A 23469-nucleotide genomic window follows, 5' to 3' on the forward strand; every position below is an offset into this window, starting at 1 on the left:
AGCCGGTTGCGCCCCTTAGAAATAGATATAGGAATACAGTCCACTTACCTTCAATTTTGTGTTTCGATTTTTACCTTCAGCCACAGGCGAAATAGCCAACTAATAGCTCCATAAATCAGACACAAATAGCTCTTGCGTTGGATTGATAAACGATTTAATGAGGTCTGACCTTCATTAGAGCTTGTTCATAAGTTGTAAGAAAACTTTCTAGATAGCCTCCTTGACTCATTGATAAATGTATAATGTACGCTAAAGTAGCCTACAGCAATTTAAATCTGTAATGAAACTATTAAAGTTGTAGTGGTCGTACAGTAAATATATAGATACAAATATTTTAAAATATACATTTTCAGTAAATTATGATTGATATATTGATATATATTGACAATTGATACTGATATAGAATTATGACCGGTGGACATTTTGGACAGAACATAATGTAATATATCACTCTCTTTGTGGGTGTAATTCACTTTTACATAAATGAACATGTTTTTAGTTTAGTTTTTTTGTTTAGGATGAGGAAATGCATTACACTCTGTGCGTAATTATCCACGCGATGGCAGCATACGTAGCCATAAACTTTGTGGCATGGAGTAACTTCACGGTAAATCCAAAAACCATCAACAACAAACAGATATATGATGCTATCACGGACACAACGAACAGTAGGGTGCAAAAATTTGGCCACCCCTGGTTTAAATCTGTCTGTTACAATGAATCTACGTTATCGAAAGCAAACCTGAACTCTAAGTCAGGTGAGTATAATTCAATGGCTGAACTTTTTATTCTGAAGTAACTCTGCCTTCAAAGGAGGAGAAGGCTAGAACAAATGTTTCAAACTACCTATTTCCACTGTCAGTAACATTATTCAAAAATGGAAGGGTGAAGCCTTTGTAGAGAAGAACAGCATGGAGGTGGATCCATTATGCTTTGGGGTCCTATGGCAGCTGGGGGCACAGGAAATATTGTGCGAGTGGAAGGAAGAATGGATTCCAAATATCAAGATCATATCAAATATCAAGAGTCAAATATTGTAGAGGCTAATGTTCAAACATCAGCCCAGACATTGAAGTTGAAGAGAGGTTGGGTATTCCAACAAACAATGATCCAAAGCATACCTCCAAATCAACCATGAGGTTTTGGAATGCCCCCACATTCCCCAGACTTGAATATTATCAATAAATCTGTGGAGCGATCTGAAACTTTGAATCTGAACAAAAATCCAATATGTCAGTTAGAATCTATTTTGAATTAAGTATTTTCTGTGTACATATTCTTATTACCCATATCAGATTAGGCTTGTTTAGAAAATAAATACTCAGGGAAAACACTACATATGCCTACTATGTTCTGGTTTTATAAATTACATTACATTATTGGCATTTGGCAGATGCTCTTATCCAGAGCGACATACTGTTGATTAGACCAGAGGTCACCAACCCTGGTCCTGGAGAGCTACTGGGTCTGCTGGTTTTCGCTGTAACTCTGCACTTAATTGATCAATTAGAGCAGATGATTACACAGCTAACTCACCTCACCTGGTTACTTGGGACTCAGCAGGGTGCTGATTTTAAGGTGAATACAAAAACCAGGAGACCCAGTAGCTCTCCAGGACCAGGGTTGGTGACCTCTGGATTAGACTAAGCAGGAGACAATCCTCCCCTGGAGCAATGCAGGGTTAGGGGCCTTGCTCAATGTGGCTACACTGGGATAAGAACCACCAACCTTGCATGTCCCAGTCATTTACCTTAACCACTACGCTACAGGCCACCTCAAATACATATATTCATAAATACTTCATGAAGAGAATTTGACCATAGACCACATGCCCATAACAATGTGAAGACCATGACATCACAACATTTTTCTCATTCCATCCACTTTTTTAAGCATGTCTCACTCTTACTAATCTCCCTTCACCATTTAAGGGATTTCCTACCATGTCATTGTCCAGTTCAGAACCGCTATTTCCTATAAGATGCCATTTTTAGCTCTACGTGTCCTGCAATGACCATTTTAGTCTTAAATCCTGGGCAGACTTAAATCCAGGGCAGACTTAAATCCCATCATAAAACTGGTCTGATCTGTGGAGGTGTCCTCCATTAGCACAAACTCAAGGATATAAATTATTCAAGTTCTGCATGGAGGAATGGTAAAAATCCCTCCAAATGTGTTCTCTAACCTGTTTGCACAAAGTATTAAACGAGGGGTGCCAAAAATGTATGGGGAAACGTTTTTTTTTATTTGAAGAATTTTGGTAGATTCTATTGAATCATTAATAAAGCTACTATTGAGAACGACATAATAAAGCTCATGTCAATAACTATTATATTTTAGTTTACAATATTTTAGTGCTTATTTACCAAATCAGTTGATTTAACAGTAAAACCTGTTGTTTGTTGACCATTTTGTAACACGCTTGTCTTTCTGCAGCCAGGGGAGTAATGACACTTTCCTGTCTTCTGTTTTGAACATCTGGTCCGCCTCTGATCAGTATGGAGTATCAGTATTTTACTCCTTTTAGTATTTTGGATTAACAGATACAATTCCAAAATTATCCACCTGTAAGCTTCTCGGAAATGTGGCAAAACCCAATACTTCATTCCAGATGTGTATGTATGTGTGTGTGTGTGTGTGTGTGTGTGTGTGTGTGTGTGTGTTTGTGCTTGCATGTGTCTAAGTGTAAGATTGTGTAATGCTTATTCCTGAGACAAGCACTGATGTTCCCTGCTTTTCTGCTAAATGTTTTAAATGTAATGTAACAAAAGAGCAAACGACAGCATGTCTGTGTACTTTAGACACAAACACAAAAAGGAAGTTGCCTCAGTCCTCTGAGGTGAGACATAATGTGTTTATATTCTGCTTGCTTTTCTTTGGGTTGTACTGTACTACTGGTATTGTGTCATGTCTGCATTGTGTTATGGGGTTTCTGCAAAAGGGGCTATATATAGCTACAGTGAGTCACCAACGGCATTCCCCCACATTTGTACACGGGGAAAGCATTAATGGTGAAATTGTTCTCATCTTGAATTTTTATTATTCTCTCTTTCCTGGAAATGTGTACTTTCAGGATTGCTTCTGGTTGTGAAAAAGTGAAACAGAAAATGCAGTTTTTAAATGAAGGTTTTTATTATTAAGGGAGAAAAAAAATCCAAACCTACATGGCCTTGTGTGAAAAAGTGATTGCCCCCCCCTGTTAAAACATAACTGTGGTTTATCAAACCTGAGTTCAATTTCTCTAGCCACACCCAGGCCTGATTACTGCCACACCTGTTCTCAATCAAGAAATCACTTAAATAGGACCTGCCTGACAATGTGAAGTAGACCAAATGATCCTCAAAAGCTAGAAATCATGCAGAGATCTAAAGAAATTCAGGAACAAATGAGAAAGAAAGTAATTGAGATCTATCAGTCTGGAAAAGGTTATAAAGCCATTTCTAAAACTTTGGGACTCCAGCGAACCACAGTGAGAGCCATTATCCCCAATTGGCGAAAACATAGAACAGTGGTGAACCTTCCCAGGAGTGGCCGGCCGACCAAAATTACCCCAAGAGCGCAGCGATGACTCATCCAAGAGGTCACAAAAGACCCCACAACAACATCCAAAGAACTGCAGGCCTCACTTGCCTCAGTTAAGGTCAGTGTTCATGACTCCACCATAAGAAAGAGACTGGGCAAAAATGGCCTGCATGTTCCAAGACGAAAACCACTGCTGAGCAAAAAGAACATTAAGGCTCGTCTCAATTTTGCCAGAAAACATCTTGATGTTCCCCAAGACTTTGGGAAAATACTCTGTGGTCTGACAAGACAAAAGTTGAACTTTTTGGAAGGTGTGTGTCCCATTACATCTGGCGTAAAAGTAACACCGCATTTCAGAAAAAGAACATCATCCATCCATCCATCCATCGTCACCCGCTTATCCGGAGTCGGGTCGCGGGGGCAGTAGGCAAAGCCGGGTATTCCAGGCGTCCCTCTCCCCAGCAACGCATTCTAGCTCCTCCTGGGGGATCCCGAGGCGTTCCCTGGCCAGGAGAGATATATAATCTCTCCAGCGGGCTCTGGGTCTCCCTCGGGGTCTCCGCCCAGTTGGACGAGCCCGGAAAACCTCCAAAGGGAGGCGCCCGGGAGGCATCCTGATGAGATGCCCGAACCACCTCAATTGGCTCCTTTCGACGCGAAGGAGCAGCGGCTCTACTCCGAGCTCCCTCCGGATGTCCGAGCTCCTCACCCTATCTCTAAGGCTGAGCCCGGCCACCCTACGGAGGAAGCTCATTTCGGCCGCTTGTATACGCGATCTCGTTCTTTCGGTCACTACCCAAAGCTCGTGACCATAGGTGAGGGTTGGGACGTAGATCGACCAGTAAATCGAGAGCTTCGCCTTCCGGCTCAGCTCCTTCTTCACCACAACGGTCCGGTGCAACGCCCGCATTACTGCTGACGCTGCACCGATCCGCCTGTCGATCTCACGCTCCCTTCTACCCTCACTCGTGAACAAGACCCCGAGATACTTGAACTCCTTCACTTGGGGCAAAGACTCGTTCCCAACCCGGAGGGAGCAATCCACCGTTTTCCGGCAGAGAACCATGGCCTCGGACTTGGAGGTGCTGACTCTCATCCCGGCCGCCTCACACTCGGCTGCAAACCGCTCCAGTGCGTGCTGAAGGTCACGGTCCGATGAAGCCAGCAGAACCACATCATCCGCAAAAAGCAGAGATGCGATTCTGAGGTCACCAAACCGGACACTCTCCTGACCTCGGCTGCGCCTTGAGATCCTGTCCATGAATACCACAAACAGGACCGGTGACAAGGGGCAACCTTGGCGGAGTCCAACACCCACCGGAAACGTGCTTGACTTTGTGCCGAGAATGCGGACACAGCTCTCACTTTGGTTATACAGGGACCTGATGGCTCGTAACAACGGCCCCGGTACCCCATACTCCCGCAGTACACCCCACAGGGTTCCCCGGGGGACACGGTCGAAAGCCTTCTCCAAGTCCACAAAGCACATGTGGACTGGATGGGCAAACTCCCATGACCCCGCCAGCAACCCTGCCAAGGTAAAGAGCTGGTCCACTGTTCCACGGCCAGGACGGAAGCCACATTGCTCCTCCTGAATCCGAGGTTCGACCGTCGGTCGGAGCCTCCTTTCCAGTACCCTAGAGTAAGCTTTCCCAGGGAGGCTGAGGAGTGTGATACCCCGGTAATTGGAGCACACCCTCCGATCCCCCTTCTTGAAAATGGGGACCACCACCCCGGTCTGCCACTCTACAGGTACTGTCCCCGATCTCCACGCGACACTGAAGAGGCGTGTCAGCCAAGACAGCCCAACAATGTCCAGAGCCTTCAGCATCTCAGGGCGAATCTCATCTACACCCGGCGACTTGCCACTGAGGAGCTTTTTGACTACCTCAGCAACTTCCGCCAGGGATATAGGTGCAGATTCCCCCGAGTCTTCAGGCTCTGCCTCTTCCACAGAGGACGTGTTGTTCGGGTTCAGGAGCTCCTCGAAGTGCTCTTTCCACCGTCCGACAATATCCCCAGTCCGGGTCAGCAGTTCTCCTCCCCTGCTGAAAACAGCCTGAGACAAGCCCTGCTTTCCCTTTCTGAGTCGTCGGATGGTTTGCCAGAACTTCCTCGAGGCCAACCGAAAGTCCTTCTCCATAGCCTCCCCGAACTCCTCCCATACCCGGGTTTTTGCTTCAGTGACTGCCGAAGCTGCAGCCCTTCTGGCCACCCGGTACCTGTCTGCTGCTTCAGGGGACCCCCGGGCCAGCCAAGCCCGAAAGGCCTCCTTCTTCAGCTTGACGGCCTCCCTCACCGCTGGTGTCCACCAGCGGGTTCTTGGGTTGCCGCCCCGACAGGCACCGATGACCTTCTGACCACAGCTCCTGCTTGCCGCCTCTGCAATGGAGGCTTTGAACATGGCCCACTCGGACTCCATGTCCCCAGCTTCCCCCGGGATGCATGAGAAGTTCTTCCGGAGGTGGGAGTTGAAGACCTCGCGAACAGGGGCCTCCGCCAGACGTTCCCAGTTCACCCTCACTACACGTTTGGGTTTACCGGGTCTGTCAGGCAGCCTCCCCGGCCACTTGATCCAACTCACCACCAGGTGGTGATCAGTTGACAGCTCTGCTCCTCTCTTCACCCGAGTGTCCAAGACATACGGCCGCAGGTCTGATGATACGACCACAAAGTCGATCATCGATCTTTGGCCTAAGGTGCTCTGGTACCAAGTACACTTATGAGCTACCCTATGTTCGAACATGGTGTTTGTTATCGACAATCCATGGCCAGCACAGAAGTCCAATAACAAAACACCGCTTGGGTTCAGATCAGGCAGGCCGTTCCTCCCAATCACCCCCCTCCAGGTTTCTCCGTCATTGCCCACGTGAGCGTTGAAGTCGCCCAGCAGAACTATGGAGTCTCCGGGTGGCACCCTTTCCAGGATGCCACCCAGTGACTCCAAGAAGGCCGGATACTCTGAACTGCCATTTGGTGCATACGCACAAATGACAGTCAGAGCCTTCCCCCCAGCGACACGTAGTCGCAGAGAAGCGACCCTCTCGTTCCCCGGGTGGAACTCCAACACAGTGGCGCTCAGCCGGTGGCTTGTGAGTATCCCCACACCCGCCCGGCGCCTCTCACCTTGAGCAACTCCAGAAAAGAACAGAGTCCAGCCCCTCTCCAGGAGTTTGGTTCCGGAACCAGTACTGTGCGTGGAGGTGAGCCCAACTATATCTAGTTGGTACCGCTCCGCCTCCCGCACTAGCTCAGGTTCCTTCCCCACCAGAGAGGTGACGTTCCACGTCCCCAGAACCAGTCTGCGACGCCGAGGATCAGCACGCCCGGATCCCCGCCTTTGCCTACTGCCCGTTGGGCAAAGCACCCGACTCCGATGCCGACCCCTGCAGGTGGTGAGCCCAACAGTAAAATATGGTGGTGGTAGTGTGATGGTCTGGGGCTGTTTTGCTGCTTCAGGACCTGGAAGACTTGCTGTGATAAATGGAACCATGAATTCTGCTGTCTACCAAAAAATCCTGAAGGAGAAGGTCTGGCCATCTGTTCGTGACCTCAAGCTGAAACGAACTTGGGTTCTGCAGCAGGACAATGATGCAAAACACACCAGCAAGTCCACCTCTGAATGGCTGAAGAAAAACAAAATGAAGACTTTGGAGTGGCCTAGTCAAAGTCCTGACCTGAATCCTATTGAGATGCTGTGGCATGACCTTAAAAAGGCGGTTCATGCTCGAAAACCCTCCAATGTGGCTGAATTACAACAATTCTGCAAAGATGAGTGGGCCAAAATTCCTCCACAGCGCTGTAAGAGACTCATTGCAAGTTATCGCAAACGCTTGATTGCCGTTGTTGCTGCTAAGGGTGGCCCAATCAGTTATTAGGTTTAGGGGGCAATCAGTTTTTCACACAGGGCCATGTAGGTTTGGATTTTTTAATAAAAAAACCCCTCAAACCTAAAGATGTCACCTTCTGTGCTGTTTTTTTGTTTTTTGTTTTTGTCAGCCTAACATAATCAAAACTATTTGGATTATAAGAACAGGCAGACCCCCATAACCCCAAACCCCCCCCCCCCCCCCCCAAAAAAAAGGAAAAAAGAAAAGAAAAAGGCTATTCACATATTTACATACACCAAAATATCAGCAATCCTGGCCTTTTATCATAATATTTTGTACTAACCAAAACAAACTACATTCACCCCGTGTACAATTAAGCACAATGGACTACATTCTGTGGAAATTACTCACTACTTGAAAAACAGCAGAACAAAATTCCCCAATATTTGTATTGGTATAAATAAAACTTTGTTTTCACTTTAGCTCTTGGAGAATCCCATAATTATAAAAAGCCACAGACTTTTGTTTATGGCTATAACATCTGCTGTTATGTATGTGACTTAATGTGTGTATGATGGTGTGAGTGTGCTTGCTTTATCTCAAAACCTAATTTTACTATAATGAAAAGTAACAGAAAACTTAAACACAAAGTAAAAACATAGAGCAAGAAGCACTGTAAACACATCGTGCCCCAGACTGTGCAAAAGATTCAATCTATGTTCATGCTGTGAAATCAGTTGCTAACTCTGCCCAGTGACTCATTGCTTTTATAGATGAATGGCTCCTTTTGGGACTTTCAGTCACAGAAGTGGGAACAAGTTTCCATTCAGGCATGGTATCCCCAACTATAGCTACCTCATCACATTAGATACATTTTTCATTTTTACCAGTGTTACAAGGTCTGCAGTTTTGACTGCTTTTTATTCACGAAAAGAAAAACGACTTAAATGTAACCATTTTTTTTTGAATGCTTGAGTTTTGGATTTAAAGTTCTAATTTAATGGGCAAACTACTGTATGTTACCATTGTTACTAATTTCCATGCTGAATTGAATTACTTCAATACATACAACTTAAAAACGTATGTTTTTACATTTATTTATGCTCAAACAGGCAAAAATGTTCATTAAATTGTTCAGGTGTTGAGGTCATACAAGAAACCTACATGCTCAGACAGCCTTGCAAATGCTGTAACACAACAGAATTTTTCTTCACAAAGCTGTGATAGATTCACTGTGATAGATCCTGTATTACATTCCTGTTACATCCGTTCTACATCTGCCCCAGGTCAGCCAGCGGAAGATGGGCTCCCCCTCTAAATATTCTTTTACATCACTTCTTGCTTTTTTGGGGTTTAGGACTGGTTCAGCTCCGATATAAATAGAATGTATTTCATATGATTTCATTTTGCAGCTATATGTGAACATGGTTGTTTTAATTGAACTGCTTTATTTGGTATGCATTCTCTAAATTGTTGCTCATAGGTTTGTTCAACATATTTAAGGGTTTAACCTCTTTCACTGTTCTATTACATTTTAATACAATAACAAATTATTTTTATCTTTCAGACACAACCTTGATGTCAAAGTTATTTACAAAAAAGCAGAGTAGTTGTGTGTCATGTGGAAGTCTTGTCTGTTTTATAGAGACAGTGACATGAACAGATGTTTCTGGATAATGTTTTTTTGGAAGGCTTGTATGAGCAACAAGGGAAAGGGGAAAAAAGCAAGAGAGTGCCAGACCATTTGTATTATGTAAGACACTAAGATGAGGAAGAAAAAGAAATGTTGAGAGGTTGGAAAGAAGAGGAATGAGAGGTGGTGTGGCTAACTATTAGGTGATATATTTGCAAGGTGAGTAAATGGTCTTGAAAAATAATGCACATATACATTATTTTAGGAGCATGGTAAAAATGTATGTTGCTTTGAAATCTGCATATCTGTGCAATAAGATGAACTCCCCAAAACAAATTATGAATTGCTATTATCCTTCTTCACTCAGAAAGGAATGAAATATATATCGTTGGGAGCTTTAGATCAGTGCATGGATATTTTTTTCTAAAAAAGTGATTTTTCAGTCCAATAAACTGAAGAGTCACATTGGACATAGTGTTCCGTGTAGTCCAAAAGTACATATTTTATGCATTTGATAATTCCTCACTCCCGCTTTGGTCCACTACCAATTGACTATTATGAATCATGGGATTTTACTTTACCCCAGAGGTACTCCTCAGAGGGAGTGAGTGGGAAGACTGACTCAGCACTTTAGTGCGAACAGATGAGTCTGAGTGGGCCTCGAAGCAAGGCTCACTTTTTCCAAATGGTTTAGCAGAACAAGCATGCAAGTCAACAGGGTGGGTCTACATCACACTGCAGTTATAAAATGAAAATGCAGTTACTTGTTACATTGTAGTGTGCGCTGTCTTTTGGGCAATGCTTAATCATTTTCTCACAAAATGATCGCATGTCCAATCCTCCTGGAAAACTTTATAATTTGTTTTGTTAAATATAGCAGCATTTTCAAAACTACAATAATGTTAATCTAATATTTCAACAGTGCCTATTCTAATCTAATGAGAAAGGAAGTAAGGCTTTTTTGTGGTTTTAATTAATGGATAATTACACAGGCTTGTGTCCTGAACTGAGAATGTAATGAAATTATATCTATTCCTGGTTGTTGTTGTTTCTGTTGTTTGTTTATTTAATATTTCAGACAGTTGTTGTGTAACTGCTATAGGGGTCCTGTGATAAAGTGATTCTCAGTCATACAGACAGACTGCTTTCTCTGACTCACTAACCTAAGTCAATGTACCATGACCTTCCTCTGATTCACATGCTGTAAAGGCACTGCAGGTACTAAGGGTGAATGTCTACTTAGAGACAGAGGGCAAGGAGACAGAGTTTCATTGGCAACATCTGGCCCATTTGTGCCAGGTTAGATCTGTATACCAGATTCGGACATGTTATGTAACAACTTGGGTGTGTGCCTCTGAGTTATACTGTGTGCGTGCAAACAGATGAAAGATCCAGCCCCACAGTCTGTACTTATATGGTTAACCACAGCCTCTCCCTTATTTACCACAAATGAAGACAGGCTCACACAGGTCAGGATAGATGGCTTTTTCAGACTGTTCTTTATTTACAGTGCATAGAGACTGAATGACCGTATCTTTGTAAAACCGTACCACCCAACCCACTCAATGTTCGTGGCAATCAGTACACACATACATACAGTGACAAATAGTATTTACAAGGTTCGTCGCTACCTTCTCTAGCTACCTCCTTTGGTCATGTGGTGAAATGTACTGTGGTTAGGTGAAAGAATCCATACATGTGGAGGGGAAAGTGGTTGTGGATTAATGAGAGTAGACATAAACTAACACCAACGTTTGTTTCCATGGCATTTCCATTCACACATTCCAGATTCCCCCTGCCTTGCACTTAGGCCAACTAACCGGGCAGTCATTTGAAGCATTTGAATCATTTCTTCAACAAGATGAGTAAAATGTTCATATTCATTCACTCCTTCAGCATATTTAGCCAGAGATATTTTTGCTGATAACATAAATGTTTGTTCTCTGATAACATCATTCAGCATGTCTCAGACACTAGACAATATATAGACAAACACTGGATTTTTCCAGTACTCTGGTATGACTTCATAGGTCTAGCTATTCTAACAATCAAACATATCAAGGTTGATTTTGATAAGAGGTAACTTTCAACTTTCAGTACAGAATGCAGAGCAGACAGTGAGACCAGTAAAGCTACACAAACAAATTCCTGGCTGTTTAGATTGAGAAGATAGAAGGCACCAGAAAGGACTTTGAATATACTGATTATTCTCATTATATAATCACTTTTAATAAATGATGGCTGGCTAGGCCAACCTTTTTGGTACAGTCACAACACGTCTGATTCAAAATGATGTTTGCTCTCTTTGCAGCTTTGTGTGACATTAACTGTCCACTGGCTGTACAGTTTATAATAATAACAACAACAACAACAACAACAACAATAATAATAATAATTATTATTATTATTATTATTGTTATTGTTATTGTTATTGTTATAGATTTTTTATCTAATCTTATTTGGACTTTTGATCTTCTTTGAACTTGTGCAATTGTCTTCTGCTGTTAAGTGTCATTGGGTGTTTTGAAAAACGCTTTAAATAAAATGTATTATTACTGAATGGTGTGAATATGTGACCAAGCAGAGTGAAAAATAGAATGAAGGAAATCTCAATCTATCAGCAGCACTGTGAAAACAGCACATGCAGAGAATAATTTCAGGGATGGATGTGTCTAATTAATATTTTATTTCATTAGTAATTCAATTATTATGCAAATACTGCTTATGATAGCTCTGTGTATCTGGAAAAGGTAAAACATCCGTCTTTCCAGCAAATCTCTATTTTTTGGTAATTCTGCTGACACTTAATAAGCTGTTTCCCATTTTTGGGAAATGCCAGACACAATGGAGAGTCATTTAAGTAGATGACTTTTCATGAGTTGACTTGTCTGTTGCATTCCAGACACATCCAGCTATCTTGCATTCTTCCTGATGGAAGACATGTAATACCATTGAAATGCTGTCTTGTGGAGTGGGGCAGGAAATGTTTTTTTCCTTTGTGGCTCCTTGTCCACTTCCTGAAGCTAATCATATTTGGCACCCCTACAAGTCAACAAATTCGCAGACATTATTCAAACAAAAATAGGCAATACTATTCAGGGATATACTATGTGAAAGGGTGGTTATATGTCTAAATGCATACCCATGAGCCCTACTGCTGATAATAATGGTTATTGAATCTTTATTATCTATTTTGATTAAGAAATTAGTTTACATTTCTTTCTTAAATTCTTTTTTTCAGTTTTCTTGTTAATTTCCAATATTGCTGATAAAACCCATTGAACTAACAGAAAGCATTTTCTGTGTGTACGCTTAATATGAGCATTCATGTTGTAATCTACCAAATTATGTTTTGAAACAGAGAGACAGTGACCTCCTCCACCAAGGCTGCCTGTGGGTCATACACAGTGCCTTATCTGACGAAGCCTTGGGAACGCAGTACAGGAAATTGCTTGTATCAGAAAGTCTGAAAGCTGTTGCTTGAAAGAAAGAAAGAAAGAAAAGGCATGAAAGCAAAATTGCAGGGCTGTGTCCAACTGAGGTTGCTGTCACGTTCAGTATATTTACAGAAGGGAGAGAGGGCTCTAGTTGGTAATAAATATGATGGGCTTCTCTGGTTGATCTGGCATTTTAAACATGCCTGCACCAGTTATCTAAGTAATACAGTCCTCCAGCACAATGCCTGCAGTAGAGCAGAATGAAATGAACCCATGACTGACCATATGTGCAGGACATGCTTGCCAGTCAGCATTCTCCTGAGCTCGTGGGGCACATTACAGCAATGGGACAGGACTATTGTAGAATGTAGAATTCTTTTTATTATATGGAAGATAACATGATGCTAAAAATAAAACATATTTTATCAACATTAATCAAAAAAAGGAAAAACAAACATTGATCACCTGAGACAAAACAGAAATGTTTAAATCTGTTGGCTTCTGCAATTCACACCATTGGGATTGTACTTCAGCATGGCCATGTTATGGGTACAATCTTAGCTGGAGTGAGTGAGAGTGATTGCAGCACAGAGGACGCACAGACAGCAGCCATGGAAGGAATGGCTCATCTGAGAAACTTTCCACTGGCTTCCCTTTTCTCCTTTTCTGATACCTTTCACCCTCCATTAGTCAACAGTCATCACACAGCAACCCTCCTTCCCGTATGCATAGGTCACAACCTTAACCCCTTTGCATTGGCGTCCATGGCAATGACAAAAGAGTTTACTAAAGCATGTGTTGTTTATTTGTGTGTGTGTGTGTGTATGTGTGTGTGTGTGGGTGAGAGAGAGTGTGTACGTATTTTGTTTGCTTGCTGTGGACTTAATTAATAACACAGAATTGGAGCCCGTTGGAAAAAATGAAAAAAAGACCTGTCATTGTTCACTAAATGTGATCCCTCTTTTATACAACATGATAGCTGAACTAAAAATGAACATGAGCATGGGTATTTAACTGTGAGGCCAATCCAGCATTTCTTAAGCTTATCCATAGAATATTTCAACAATTTCCTCAGTCGTTTTACATGCAAAATTCCAGTTGTGAAACATTCATTTTTGTGAAATGTCCATCCAAATTGAAATTAGCCAACAAGGTATGTGGCAATGCATTGCCTCTGGACATTTTGTGTGGGCAGAATACAACATGAGTGCTAACAATTGACATTATGACACAAGAAAATAGTTTTCTTTGTATATAGACAGATTGGAGGGACAGAAGGCTGGAAATGAAAAGGTAGAAAAGGTAGGTAAATTATGAATAGAATAGAAATATTTGAAATCTGTAAACTAGAAGATTTTTTTTAACTCAAAGAAAAAAGAGCTGGCATGTGCGCTGCATGGGGGTTACACAAGGTGGCCATGAACAATGAGTCACCATGATGAACGGATGCGTTATCACTGACACATGATGGTCTGTCAGGGAAAGTGATGCTTTCTGTGTTAAATGTTGTGTGTACAGTAAGTGTATTCCGTCATTCAGCAACTTCCTTTTGTCATCATTTCTATTATTAAATATGTTAATAACAATATATGGAATACAGACAGGATGAGATATGGCCCACAGTATGACAGTATACAGAAGCCTTGGACAGTATACAGAAGCCCCCCCCCACACACACATGCACACACACATTTCCCTTTAATGTTAGCTTACTCATCGATGATTCTCAGATTGGGCTGTTTGTCACCTTCACTAAAATGATTTAGTCACATGCTCTTTCTCCTGTGTGATCTCTGTATGAACACAGGGTAGAAAAAGTAACACAAAAATAGATTTTAAATCCTTATTTCAGAACAAGGGTGGAAATGGTCTCGCCATTAACTTCTCATGTAACACAGAGGCTTGATTTGAAGAAAAGACTTCAGACAGATAGCGATGATATATAGCTTGGATGAGAGAATGCATGACACAAAGAGACTACTAATTATTTAATTGAATTTTATTAAAATGTAATTAAATGATTATTTATCACAGTCATTCTGACCAGCTTTAGAAAATGTGAAGTTAATTTAAATAAAGGCCTATCATAAAAACATATTGTACCATAAAAAAAACACTTTTGTCTTTGCTCTAGAGTGTATTCCCTTGAAAATGTGTACGTGAGTGTAACTTTGATTGTTTTTCCAGTGTGGTCTCAATCTGTTTCCCAGGGTTACAGTGACTACTCAGAGTTCCAAAGTAAATTCTCTTGCTCATCCTGATGTGGAATGTTGTGGGTGTCCCCAATCCATTCACAACCAAATAAGGAATGCATCAAGTCAAAGCAGGAGAATAATAACCTTTTGATGAAACCATTGCAATGTATCATAACTCAATTTCCTAAGTAAAACAATTGTCTTCACACATCATTTAATTATGAACCTCATTTTAAACCAGACAGACTTAATTTGTCATACAAACAAACAGAACTATTGGGACACTTTAGGAATACTTAATTGCAAGTGTTTTGTGAGTGTTAAGAGGAAGAACAGACCTACACAGCTCTCACAATGTTTTAATGAAACAGCTGCTGAGTTACAATAATCTGTACTGCAGGCCATGGTGGCTGAATGTTTATGTGTGTATGATGATGTAACGAGCTTGTTAACTTTAAAGGAACAAATCGCACTGTGCACAGAACATCAAAAAAGGCTACTAAAACCTAATGCATCATAACATAAGTTCTTTGTGGTTTTCAGTCCACTTTCTGTCATTGTTTCACTTCATAATTTGATGCCATGACTTTCTCCTGAGTTTGATTGAGATGGCTGTGAATCTGATTTCATGGAAAACATTTAGATTTTACGTTCCTATTTATGCGTGTCTGAGCTGGTTACTTGACTGTGGAATTTCATTTTTGCATATGGTGTCCAAAGTTTAGATATGTTTGTACAGATAAATTTGGGGATGAAAGAGCGAGAATTTCAGTGCAGGGAGTTGCATTTGAATTTCCTTTTCTTCTGGGAATAATATGGGTTAATTCCCATAAGGCATAGTAGCCTACTTTCAGTGAAAAATAACATTTGATACTCTTTATGCAAGGAGTGGTGCATTGCTGGGCTGTAGCCTTGTTCAAAATTTGGGAACAGAATGCACTGTGACCCATGGTTTAGTTGTGGCTAGCTGCTCAAGGGCAGGCAGTGTTCCTGGGCGTCAAAAGCAAATAAACTTCCTGATACAACAAGGCCTGACGTTGTTTGAAAATGCTGCAGCGGGCTGCATGATGAGAATGAGTTTTGTCTTCATATAGCCCAGTGTGGCTATATGAAGTGTGACATGCTCATTCCACTCATAACTACAGGCACCTGTTATCTGTCATAAAAATGAAGCCATTGTACAAGTCAATAAAAATATAAATTAAATTATTACGAAAATTTTAGTAGCTGCTGTTTTAAAAAATATATATATATTATTGCCAAACAGAATATATGCAAGGTTAATGTTTATGTGACACAATACAACTCTATTACACCCCCATATGATGATGTTCTGTGAGTTCTTCCAACACATTTCTAAATAATCTATATATATATCATCTCAATTGGTGGAACTTAAAAGATAAATCAGAAAATTATTTCATTTTCATGAAATAATAGGTATTAATTAAAAGAGAATTTCCTCTCTTCCCCTGGACCTCTGTTCTTCTTGCATTCCTTGTCTGGTTCTCTGGACATGCATAGAACCTGTGTGAATACTGTGACATGGAATGTTGTCAGTGCTATGCTTTTCTGGTATGCTAATGCATTAGTCACATCATCAGACAGAACCGGAGAGCAGGCTGAGAGGGGCTTACTGGTACAATATGGAAACTGAATTAAAACTGAATTGAAACAAGACGCATTGAAAAAGAAAACTGTTTCATGCCTTTTCTGTTAGTCTATTTTCAATAGTAAGACAAGGAGTGATGTCATGCAGGTTTTCTCAGTGAAGTGTGAAAGCTCCATTGAGGAAACATTGACTGAACTTAAGTTAACAAAAAAAAGGAAAACTACAGCTGCGTTTGGATGTGTGTATAAGGCTCGGGGGAAGGGGGTGGTGGGGATAGGGGGGGTGGGGGGGGGGGGTGGAGGGGTGTTACAGACACTAAGATGACTTCATACTCACTAATGACTTCTGTGCTTGTCTGGGGGGGAGGAGTCTGGGAGTAGTGGGCCTCTATATATAGCCGGAAAACTCTGAACACTGAACTAGTGCTTGTCTAACACAGAAGGAAGACTGGACTGCAAACACTGCAATTTGCTCAGACCTATAAGTCAACTATTCAACCACAAGGTAAAACTTCTTACAATACATTCTGTTTTACTTCAGATTCATTTTCATCATTGTGCGGGTTTTAAATAACTTGATGTTTTTTGTTGTTCGGAATTACTTTTGTTGTACTTTACATTCATTATGCAGCAAAACTATTACATTGTAATGAACAATAAGGGTACCATGAGTAGCCATTAAGATGTCAATGTCATTTTCATTCACTTGCTGATTGTACTGAAGTTACTTTGACAAGTGCATCAAGATACAATATGCAATTGCAATAATACAAGAATGCAATTATGCACTATCGCTCATCTTTTGTGATTCACTGTGTAGTCCCATAAAGAACATAAACCTATTATATATCTGGATATGACAGGATTGCTTTGTTGGCTGCCAGTAAGCCGGGCCAGCAAACTGTGATTTGACTATGCAGGCAAGGTGACATGAGTCAAGGTGAACAAACAAATCAGAAAGGGAATGACGCTTGAGCAGTGGGTGTACTGTGTACAATGCAGGTGGTGGTACAGACAAATACAAACATTGTAGACATTTCTAAGAGAAGACATTTCTGAAATGCTTATTCTAGTTTTAGTGCGAGGAAATTGAAAGTGCATTTATTCATTAATTTATTTTTACTTTGGTGGCTGTATTGTACACATTAGACATTCCATGTAAAGAAAATGAAATAGTAAGGGTTCCACAGGAAAATACTTTGATTCATGGCCCCCCCGCCCCCCTGCAGTGGTTTCATAACCCCTGATTTACCGTTCCCGTTAATCATGAACAGCTGCAACAGCAGCATTTATGAGAAACTGTTTTTTTTCTTGGATCACTTCCACAAATGCTTTCAACAGCAGGCACACACTGGATAAAAGCAGACCATGCTATATTTCAATCTTTGCTTGAAACATACATATAACAAACACATTCTCAACAACAGTATATTTATGCCAGTAGACACAGGTTTGTTATTAGATACAAATATAGTTGGATTTATTGCACATGAATACCACACATAGTATAAAAGAGATTAATAAATTCTATCTGTTTGTCTTTGCCTCCCTTTCTCACATCACAGGATGCTGTATGTGTGCCTCTGGATATCCCTATGCCTGTGCAGGATGGGGCTATGCAACATCCTACAGGAGAAGCAGATCGATTTCGGACTGCGAGTCTTCTCTGAGGTTTCCCGTTCCTCCCCCGACCAGAACATTGCTTTCTCCCCGTATGGCATCTCGAGTGTCCTGGGGATGGCCCAGCTCGGAGCTTACGGCAGCACACTGAGGGCTCTGACCTCCAGCATGGGTTTCTCCTTACATGGTAGGCATTCTTTACACAATCAAGCTTTAGACTAATGTCCTTTAAGATTTTGTGAAGGTTGCTCGAATTCCACTACAATCTGGCTGGCTTCATCACATGATACATTGACCTGTGCCTTTAGACTTGACAGACTAAGGTTTTTTTTCATATGAATCAGATGAATTTCTCTGTGATGACTGTTTTTTTCCTTCCCTCCCTTCCTCAGAGCGCGGGGCACCCCGGCAGCAGCGTCTCATACAGAGGGACCTCTCCAGAGAGGATGCAGTGCAGTTGATAAGTGGGGTGATGGTGGATCGTAAGATGAGTCTGGAAAAATCCTTCCGCAGGGGGCTGAGCAAAGCTTACCAGAGCAGCCCAAATCAGCTGGACTTTTCTGAGCCAGAATCTGCCCTCACAATCATCAACACCTTGGTTTCCGACTATACAGAAGGTGTGGCCCCCAACAATGTCAGCTGTTTATTTGTGCAGTAATACACATCAACTCACAAACATGCATGCACACACACTCACGCAAACACACTGGCACACACACACACACACACACACACACACACAATCACAGTATTTCTGTGCAGTGTTGATGTAATCGTACTCTTCTTCTCTATCAGGAATGATTCCTAACTTCCTCCCCTCTGGCGCTCTCACTGAGGAGACACGGCTGGTATTACTCAATGCCATCCACTTCAGGGGCCTCTGGAAGGTGCCCTTCGACCCCCGAATGACACAGGAAAGACTTTTCCATTGTGCCAATGGGAGCTCTGTGCCTGTGCCTATGATGCATATTACCCAGCGCTTCAACTATGGTATGTGTTTCTCAAAAGATCTCCCCAGGGATTTGTACCTTTTTATTCATTAATTGAAGTAAATGACAATTTTAGGTAGACTGCCATAATCTGTAATATGAATATAAAACTGAAAATGCTATAAAATTCTACATTTACCCTCCTTCTCTCCACAGGTGACTTTGTGACAGAAGATGGTGTGGATTATGATGTGATTGAGGTTCCATATGAAGGAGATTCCCTGAGCATGCTCCTAGTATCTCCTTTTGAAGAAGATGTACCACTTTCTGCTCTAACCAAAGGGCTTGGAGGAAAAACCCTGCAGGAGTGGAGAAATGGCCTGAGAAAAGTTAATCGGCAGCTGGCAGTACCCAGGTGAGAAATTAAAAAAAGGTGACAGGCTATAATATTACAATATACTATGCTGGTTTCTTGTACTTATCTTGCTTGACAATATCTACATTTAGTATCTAAGGCAGTATGAGTTAATTTAGTATCTGAGCCTGTATGCAATCATATCACATTCATTCATGTGTCTGATTTCTTGACAGGTTCACTATTGATACACAACTGGACCTGAAGTCCGCACTCACTCAAATGGGACTGGGCAATCTCTTCAGCCAGAAGAACGCTGACTTCTCACGCATCACCAGTGAGTGGCATACCCATGCAGGGCTCTGTGCTTCCCACAATGCTCTGCTTTCTGAAACCAATGCTGCACTAACTCCCTGCTGCAATTTCTGACGGCATGCTTATTTGCTTTATCTGCTTCATACTGTTTGGAGCCTCCAGTCCATCCTAGCTGCCTCCCTGTCTGTGTTCTGTATATTTAGTATGCTTTTTGCTATCTTTGTTTACATTCATCTAACCTCCCACCAATACATATACTCTTTTTCAGCTGAAGAGCAGTTATGTGTGTCAAAGGTTCTCCAAAGGGTAAAGATTGAAGTCGATGAAGAGGGAACTAAAGGCTCTGCAGCCACAGGTATTGTCATACATTTCACTGCTGTTCCTGTTATTTAAACACCACACAAGACCAACCAGGACCACTCCCCAAAGTCATATCTTTAAACTTTAAATGCAGTTCAAATGCCGTAAATGTAAGGTCTATAAAGTTTGGGCTGAGAAATGTTGTATTTGTCATTTAACACACTAAGAAAAGACAGCAATCAAACCTGCATGATTATACAACCTGCACTTTTTACTATCAATTCAAATGTATGAATATTTGGAGGAGAAGAGTTCCCCACCCGATTCCCCACATGGTCACCAATGAGCAATAATAATATGTACATCATTTTAAAGATGTGCATGGTGATTGATTTCACTCTTTCCTTTGTGTCACCAGCTGCTATCATCTTCTCACGGATGGCTGTTGAAGAGATAACCTTAGACCGGCCATTCCTCTTCCTTATCCAACACAAACCCACAGGTGAGTCTCCGACATTCCTCCAGTCTCCTCTCTTTCCAAATGACTGCCCTGCCCCATTTCTGTCTGTTTTTGTCTTGCATAATATTTTCCTTGCCATCGAACATATATTTTGCCCTTTTGCCTATTCCAGGTGCTGTTCTGTTTATGGGTCAAGTGAACCAACCTCAGCAACACTAGGCCACAATCTCAAAATGAAGACCAGACTTGGGAGGCACATCTGTCTGTGAGACTACCACAAAAATCTAATTTCAGATTGTTAACCATCTGTAGTGACTACCTGTGGAGTGTGTACAGTTCTATAGGTCATTTTTCCATCTAGGTAATTTTCTCTATCCATCATTAATTAATTTTTACACAAGACAGTTAATTTGGTCATATGTTTTATGCCTGTTCGCCATCAGAGACCTGCAATTTAGAGACCAACAGCTGTAATGGTTCCATTAATCTTTTAGACAATATAAATACCATAGTCATATGTCACCATTTAGAAAATATAAAACTATAGTAAGTTTTAAAGAAAGCATAGTTACCAGTGGAGAACTGATTAGTTTAAGTGCATCCTTTCATTTATTCAAGGGGAGAGCATATAGACCTATTTTCATAAGCAGAGAGCTATTTGTCTTGTGTATTTTGTTGATGTTTTGTATCAAGGCATGATATGACGAGGATTATTTTATATTTAAGAGACTGAACTCATGAAGAAGAAGGATTCTGAAACAATGCACTGTAAGTAGGTGTAAGACTAGGTTTGATATTCTATGGAACCAATAATCAGGACTGACAGGGGGTGTGGTTTCGACAAGAGACTTTGCATACCGAAACAAAAACCAACAGTTTTTGTGTCCGTCTGTTCGTGAAAATATGAAATATTTCCAAGAACTACTTTCATTTATGTTGTAAATTCTAAGCTTGAAAAGAACCTTTCGAAACCTGCTTATTCAAGGAGATAGAACCTGAAGAAAAAATGAGATGTATGTATTTTTTCATTTTGTTGTTGATAATTTGTGTTTATTTTCATACTGGTTCTTGTTGAAATGTTTTTAAAATGTTATATTTTATATATATTTATATATTTATTGAAACTGGAAATAAAGTTACTATACATTTTATACGTATACTGTTATCCAAAGTCTATTGTGATTCCTACATTTCACAGACCCGAATACATGGAGATTGTGTCCAAAACAAAATCGATGCAGCTTTCCCAGATGGGAAATATACAATTATCATTCATGGATCTTAAAATTATGTTTTTTAAATAAAATTATTGTAGATAGCTAGGTGAAGAGGCAGTAGCCTTTGTGTAAATATGCGCTTTCCCTAATCTAAATCTTACTTTGAAGCAATAATCTGTTAATGTTTTGACACCATAGCCTACTTTCCCAGCGAAGGAATATTAACGGCACACATGGGAACTATTTTTTGCACAGCGTACATAGTTATACACAACTGTATGGCCTACTAATGTTGAATGTGCTCAATTGAATGTAATACAATGAAATAGTAATTAATATGTTTCATGCAATCAGCACGCTGATATTTACACTCACATTAACGTTATAAACAACAACATTGATATTTGCTTGTTAAAAGGCTGTGTTGCGTCCTTTAATGTAAGAAGGACGGCATGGTTACGGCGCCATCTGCAGGCGGTGAGGGAGCCGTTTAGCCGTCCCAATACAGGAAAAAAGCACCTCCTTTACTCCACTACGACGCACCTTTACCATGGGCTCGGGAAACCGACCTTTTATGGACTCGCTCTTTGTAGACACTGACACTGTCCCTTGGATTTATATTAAGTTATTTTTATTCTTGATTCTTTATGATCAGTTTCTATGGGTATCCGTAACATAGCAATGGCTACCCCTATTTTATGTCGATGTTGTCATTTGTCTTTTTTTGTATAGACCACAATGGAAATAAGTGTCTTAACTTTCTTGTGTTGGCCTTGTAGTTTTTAATGTATTTACTTTATATATACGCATATGGTACTTACATTGATTCTTACTAAATAAATTAAATCAATAAATCAATCAACAAGTAGTTGCTGAGCCCATTGTCATTGTAGTAGACCTATGACATGGCATTGAGATTGGTTTTGAAATGGATGAGCTACTGGGATTCAAATTTCGGTCTTTTATATGGAAGTGCCAATCAATGCAAACATAAACTCAGTGCAGTGAATATATTCTTGCCACCTCCACCATTTTTGGCGTTTATCTCTGGGAGTTCTACTGTAGGACAACTTTTAATGTCAACTCCCACCAGGAATGATGACTATCCTCCTGCACTTTAGTCTACACCAGAGAGTGTTTTATTTTACTTTACTGTACACACCTGCACTGGATATGTGTTCTCTAAATTAAATAATATTCATAATAATAATAATAATAATAATAATAATAATAATAATAAAAATAATAATTATAATAATATAGTCCTGCTCTGCGAGTGATCCTATCTATCATGTGTATCAATGTAGCTCATGTAAATTTTATCATTGCAGTATAGATACTTTCACAGAGTACATTTGAACTGGAATTTTTTTTTATATTCTACGGTTGTTATTATTGCATATCACTATAGTTACTGATATTGTTTTTGCAGTTGTTACAGCTATTGTTCCCAGTGGAAATTGACATTTAGTTGAGGCACCAGAAACAGCAGAGGGAATGACATAGAAACATCATTATTATCTTCTTAACAAAAAACTAAGCAATAAAGATGTCATTTAGAATATCCATTTTCCCTGTAGGAGACATCTGTGAATGAAGCCTTAGTCACAAAGGGAAGAAGGGAACTAGCTAAATCCTTAAGATCCTTCGTAAATGTCAAACATTAAAACAAAGGCATTGAACTCCAATTTAGAATAAGTCCCATTTAAAATAAAGGTCTGCCACTAGATTAATTTAAGAAATAGTTGCTAATTCAACTCTATCAAAAAGAGATAAGTAGCCTACATTTTTATCAGAGTAAAATGCACATTGTACAACACTGATTACTTTTCAATGTAGAGAAGTTGTGCTTTTAATGTGCAGTAGGTAGGTAGTTCCCTAGTGAACAGCTGTTCTGCTTTATTGAGGATGGTGTGACAGCTGAGGGTTATGAGGGTCTAGCATTTGAAAGCTTCCTACTCATAAAATGAAAACAGGTGGTATCTGGTATCTGGTACTTTTGTTGAAACACTTGCTCTCATGTGAAGGAATGTAAAGCACTGTTA

General features: G+C 40.7%; 1 protein-coding gene across 1 annotated transcript; it reads left to right on the forward strand.

Annotated features, from left to right (window-relative positions):
• Positions 1-16653: 16653 nt before the first annotated feature.
• Positions 16654-21364, forward strand: serpine1 (serpin peptidase inhibitor, clade E (nexin, plasminogen activator inhibitor type 1), member 1). The gene is made up of 9 exons (XM_061235100.1): positions 16654-16733; positions 17794-18035; positions 18241-18465; positions 18644-18838; positions 18994-19192; positions 19369-19469; positions 19716-19802; positions 20166-20249; positions 20380-21364. The coding sequence occupies exons 2-9, from the start codon at positions 17795-17797 to the stop codon at positions 20424-20426; spliced, it is 1179 nt and encodes a 392-aa protein (XP_061091084.1). The 5' UTR covers positions 16654-16733; position 17794; the 3' UTR covers positions 20427-21364.
• The last annotated feature ends 2105 nt before the right edge of the window (positions 21365-23469 follow it).

The sequence above is a fragment of the Conger conger genome, chromosome 3, assembly GCF_963514075.1.
Source record: "Conger conger chromosome 3, fConCon1.1, whole genome shotgun sequence".
NCBI classification, from domain to species: Eukaryota; Metazoa; Chordata; class Actinopteri; order Anguilliformes; family Congridae; genus Conger; species Conger conger.

Excerpts from the sequence above, each read along its gene's own strand:
- serpine1 (XM_061235100.1), top strand. The coding sequence starts at position 17,795 with ATGCTGTATGTGTGCCTCTGGATATCCCTATGCCTGTGCAGGATGGGG. Across the intron at positions 19,803-20,165 it reads TAAAGGCTCTGCAGCCACAG|CTGCTATCATCTTCTCACGG; the intron begins GTATTGTCATAC and ends TTGTGTCACCAG. Across the intron at positions 20,250-20,379 it reads TATCCAACACAAACCCACAG|GTGCTGTTCTGTTTATGGGT; the intron begins GTGAGTCTCCGA and ends TGCCTATTCCAG.